This window comes from Apodemus sylvaticus, chromosome 1 (genome assembly GCF_947179515.1).
Source record: "Apodemus sylvaticus chromosome 1, mApoSyl1.1, whole genome shotgun sequence".
In the NCBI taxonomy this organism is placed as follows: Eukaryota; Metazoa; Chordata; class Mammalia; order Rodentia; family Muridae; genus Apodemus; species Apodemus sylvaticus.
In genome coordinates, this window is record NC_067472.1 from 102,298,945 (window position 1) to 102,303,157 (window position 4,213).

The 4,213-nt window shown below is 39.0% G+C and overlaps 1 protein-coding gene across 1 annotated transcript; it reads left to right on the forward strand.

Moving 5' to 3' along the window:
- The first annotated feature begins 569 nt into the window (after positions 1-569).
- LOC127680858 (olfactory receptor 51B6-like) lies at positions 570-1,517 on the forward strand. Its single transcript, XM_052176600.1, has one exon. It carries the CDS (start codon positions 570-572, stop codon positions 1,515-1,517), a length of 948 nt encoding a protein of 315 aa, XP_052032560.1.
- The last annotated feature ends 2,696 nt before the right edge of the window (positions 1,518-4,213 follow it).

Consider the following 4,213-nt stretch of genomic DNA (forward strand, 5'->3'; position numbering starts at 1 on the left):
TCAACACCTTCAGTAAAGAAGAATGATACCATGAAACAACCTTAGTAGGCCCCAATACTGTCCAAATGACTTGTTTTATTTGGAGTATTGGATTTATAAAGACCTCATCTACATTGATAGTTCTCAACCTTCCTAATGCTATGAAACTTAAACAATTTCTCTTGTGGTGAGCCCCCAACCATTAAATTATTTTTGTTCCTATTTCATAACTGTAATTTTGCTACTGCTATGAATCAATATAAATTTCTGATATGCAGGGTAACTGAAATGGGACTCCCACAGGGTCACAACCCACAGGTAGAGAACATCTGATATAGATCTATTCTTCATACATAGCTTATCTCTAATGTACACACCAGCAATCTTACAGTAATCTCCAAATAAAGTATAGAGCTGCTTTTTATGTGTCTTGTTTTTTCCATGTCTAGAAAGTCTCAGGAATGATTAAATTACCATTGTTGTTGAAAAGCAATACCTCGGAACATCCACACAGCAGGTAGCATCTTCAAGAGGCAAACCCTAAGGAACTGTTTCCTGTCATTTTACCTGAGGGGAATTCTATCTCTGCAATGCCTGTAATTTGGCTCAACACCTCAACCTACCCATTCCTGCTCACTGGCTTCCCCGGTCTGGAGAAAGCCCATCACCTGATCTCCCTCCCATTATTGGTGGCCTTTATCTCCATACTGCTTGGCAATGGCACCCTCCTTTTCCTCATTAAGGATGACCATAACCTCCATGAGCCTATGTATTATTTCTTAGGTATGCTGGCAGCTACAGATCTTGGAGTAACATTGACCACCATGCCCACAGTTCTCGGTGTACTATGGTTAAATCACAGGGAAATTGGCCATAAAGCCTGCTTCTCTCAGGCATACTTTATCCACACTCTCTCTATTGTGGAGTCAGGGGTCTTACTTGCCATGGCTTATGACCGTTTCATTGCCATTCGCAACCCATTAAGGTATACCACCATCCTTACTGATTCTAGGGTCATCAAGATTGGCATAGGTGTAGTGACAAGGGCTGGTCTGTCAATCATGCCAATAATCATTCGCCTACACTGGTTTCCCTATTGTCGATCCCATGTACTCTCCCATGCTTTCTGTCTACACCAAGATGTCATCAAGCTAGCCTGTGCTGACATCACATTCAATCGTCTCTATCCAGTTGTGGTCGTATTTTGCATGGGGCTTCTGGATTTTTTGGTTATTTGTTTTTCCTACATTTTGATTCTCAAGACTGTCATGGGCATTGCTTCTACAGACGAGCGGGCCAAGGCCCTCAACACATGTGTCTCCCATATCTGTTGCATCCTGGTTTTCTATGTCACTGTGGTTGGTCTGACATTCATTCACAGGTTTGGAAAGAATATTCCTCATGTTGTTCATATTACAATGAGCTACATCTGCTTCCTTTTCCCCCCTTTTATGAACCCTGTTATCTTCAGCATTAAGACCAAACAGATTCAGATTAGTTTGCTTCGTTTGTACTCACTACCTTATTCTAGAACTTGACTCTGATTACTCTCTGAGAACTATTCCTGAAATTTGATCAAGTCAACCATATTTCAGGCAGGAGAAACCAAGCAAAATATTTCAATAGAAAGCTACTAATGTGCCTGATACTTGATTGTTGTTTATTACTGATTTATTTTGGCATAATATATTCATAACATGAAACACTAAGTAAAGATTTCACCTTGATGTTAACTGATTCACTAAAGTAAGTTACTTGGTTTGGTGAGCTTATGGTCCCTGACTTGTATATTCATATGTAGTCTTTGAGATTGTAGTACACAAGTGTTTGAATCAAAACCATAATTTTCCATGTTGGTTGTCACTTACCTTGGGCAAAGTCTTTCAATATTTTTGCTCAAATGGAACAGGTTGCTCTTTCTAGAAACCTGCAGAGTCAAATGAGCTGGACACAGAACTCAGTTATTCTTGGAAAAGTATGTTCATGAAAAGTCTGGCCACATATGCTTTTGGAACATGATTATCAAATAATAAAGTCAACAATAGAAATTTAAGCCGGAAATGTAATTCTAGTGCTGACAACCACTATCTTGTTAAGTTTGATTCCAGACACTGCTGCGAAGGAGCAGGCATTTTCATTCAGTAAAATGATATAGAGTCCCATTTGAAGACCAGCATAGGTAATACTATCTGGGAAATTCTGGCATATAGATTTTTATAAGTTGGCTTGGCTGGTCATTTTCTTGCATGGGGAGGAAGAGAAGGGGTGGAGTCAATGGTTATAAATAAAAGACAAATGATGTTTTCATTCAGAATTCCCTTTGAAATTGATTTGGACCATCTCTTGGCATGAGTAAAGTGTGCTTATGAGTCTATGGCCTCTTAAAGAACAAATACTTGCTCTGTGATGTTCATAATTACCCTATTCACAATATCAAGGGATTGAAAAATAAAAACCTAAGCATTCTTAAACAGATGAACTCAAACACACATAATGGTGAAAATATTCAACTGTAAATAAAAGTAAAATAATGGAATTTGAAGGTAAATGAGCAGACCTTGAAAAGATTTTAATGAATGAGGGAACCCAAACCCAGAAACACAAATAAGATCCATTCTCTCTTCTGTGATCCCTTACGCCCAGTTCTCAGATATAGTAGAGTAGTGTAGTTACCATCCATCACCAAAGAAGCTCTTCTTCCCACACCAAGTGGAGACTATCAAAGAAAACCTCAACCGGACACTTCAGAGAGATTAATAGTTCATCAGGAGCTCAGCCCCAGAGGATACATCTACATCACTTCTTGCGTATCTATGACCTGGGAGCATCCCAGAAAACAAAGTGGAAATATTTTAAGAGCCTGGATACAAGAAATTTTGCCATGAAAAATCTATCTTAGAAATGGTTCTATAAACAAGATATAAGTAATAGCTATATATATGGCCATATAAATATAGAAGGGGGAAATTTTTCAGGGTTTCACCCCAGATGAAGAACTACAGGCACTTAATGACTGTTAGTAGAAGGAGAGTTAGCATCTCTTAGGGAAGAATTCCCTTACTGTTGTCCAATTCAGAGTGGTCTGTCTTGAAATCATATAGAATCAAACAACAAAAATGGACTGAACAAGAAATAAGAGGACTCAGATATATACAAATTTTTGTATATATTTGTGTGTGTGAAAGAGTGTGCACACACACACAACAAATATAATAAAAATGAGACAATCAGCTAGATAATGAGGGGCAAAAGAGGGTTTTAGGAAAGATAACTGGTAGGTTCTGGATGGAAGAAAGGAGGCAGTGATGGAATTCATTTCAATTCAAAACATAAAAATGAACCTGTATTTGTTACTCAGATAATTTTTAAAACTTACTAAACATATACTTATTAGCAACATAAAGTACTAGGATCATACAGATAGTATTAAGTGATGGCTCTTTTAATTCTCATATCCCTGAATCCTATCTCTGGACTCTGTCATCCTGGCCATGTCACAAAATTATGATAATTTTATAGATCTTCTGAAAATTTTTTCTTTTTTATTAGATATTTTATTTATTTACATTTCAAATGTTATTCCCTTTCCTGATTTCCCCATCTGAAAACCACCTATCCCATCACCCCTACCCATGCTCACCAACCCACCCACTCCCACTTCCCTGTCCTAGCATTCCCCTATACCGGGGCATCGAGCCTTCTCAGGACCAGGCCTCTCCTCCCTTTGCTGTCCAACAAGGCCATCCTCTGCTATATAAGCAGTGGGAACCATGGGTCCCTCCATGTGTACTCTTTGGTTGGTGGTTTAGTCCCTGGGAGTTCTGGGGGGTACTGGGTGGTTCATATTGTTGTTTGTCCTATGAATGGCTGCTAGCTCCTTCAGCTCCTTTGGGCCTTCCTCTAGCTCCTTCATTGAAGACCTTGTGCTCAGTTCAATGGTTGGCTGAGAGAATTCACCTCTGTGATATTCTGGGATTTATGAGTAATTTAGAGCAAAACCAAAACTAATTGTGCTGACTTTTGTTGTTGTTGTTGTTATTTTGTTATTTTGTTTTTTGATTTTTGAGACAGGGTTTCTGTGTATAGCCCTGACTATCGGGGAACTCACTCTGTAGACCGGGTTGACCTCGAACTCAGAAATCCACCTGCCTCTGCATCCCAAGTGCTGATATTGAAGGTGTGTACCACCACTGCCTGGCCTGTGCTGACTTTTTTATGGCAACATTTTATATGT

Bases quoted from the DNA above. Each gene is read 5' to 3' on its own strand.
- LOC127680858 (XM_052176600.1), top strand. From the start codon at position 570: ATGCCTGTAATTTGGCTCAACACCTCAACCTACCCATTCCTGCTCACT.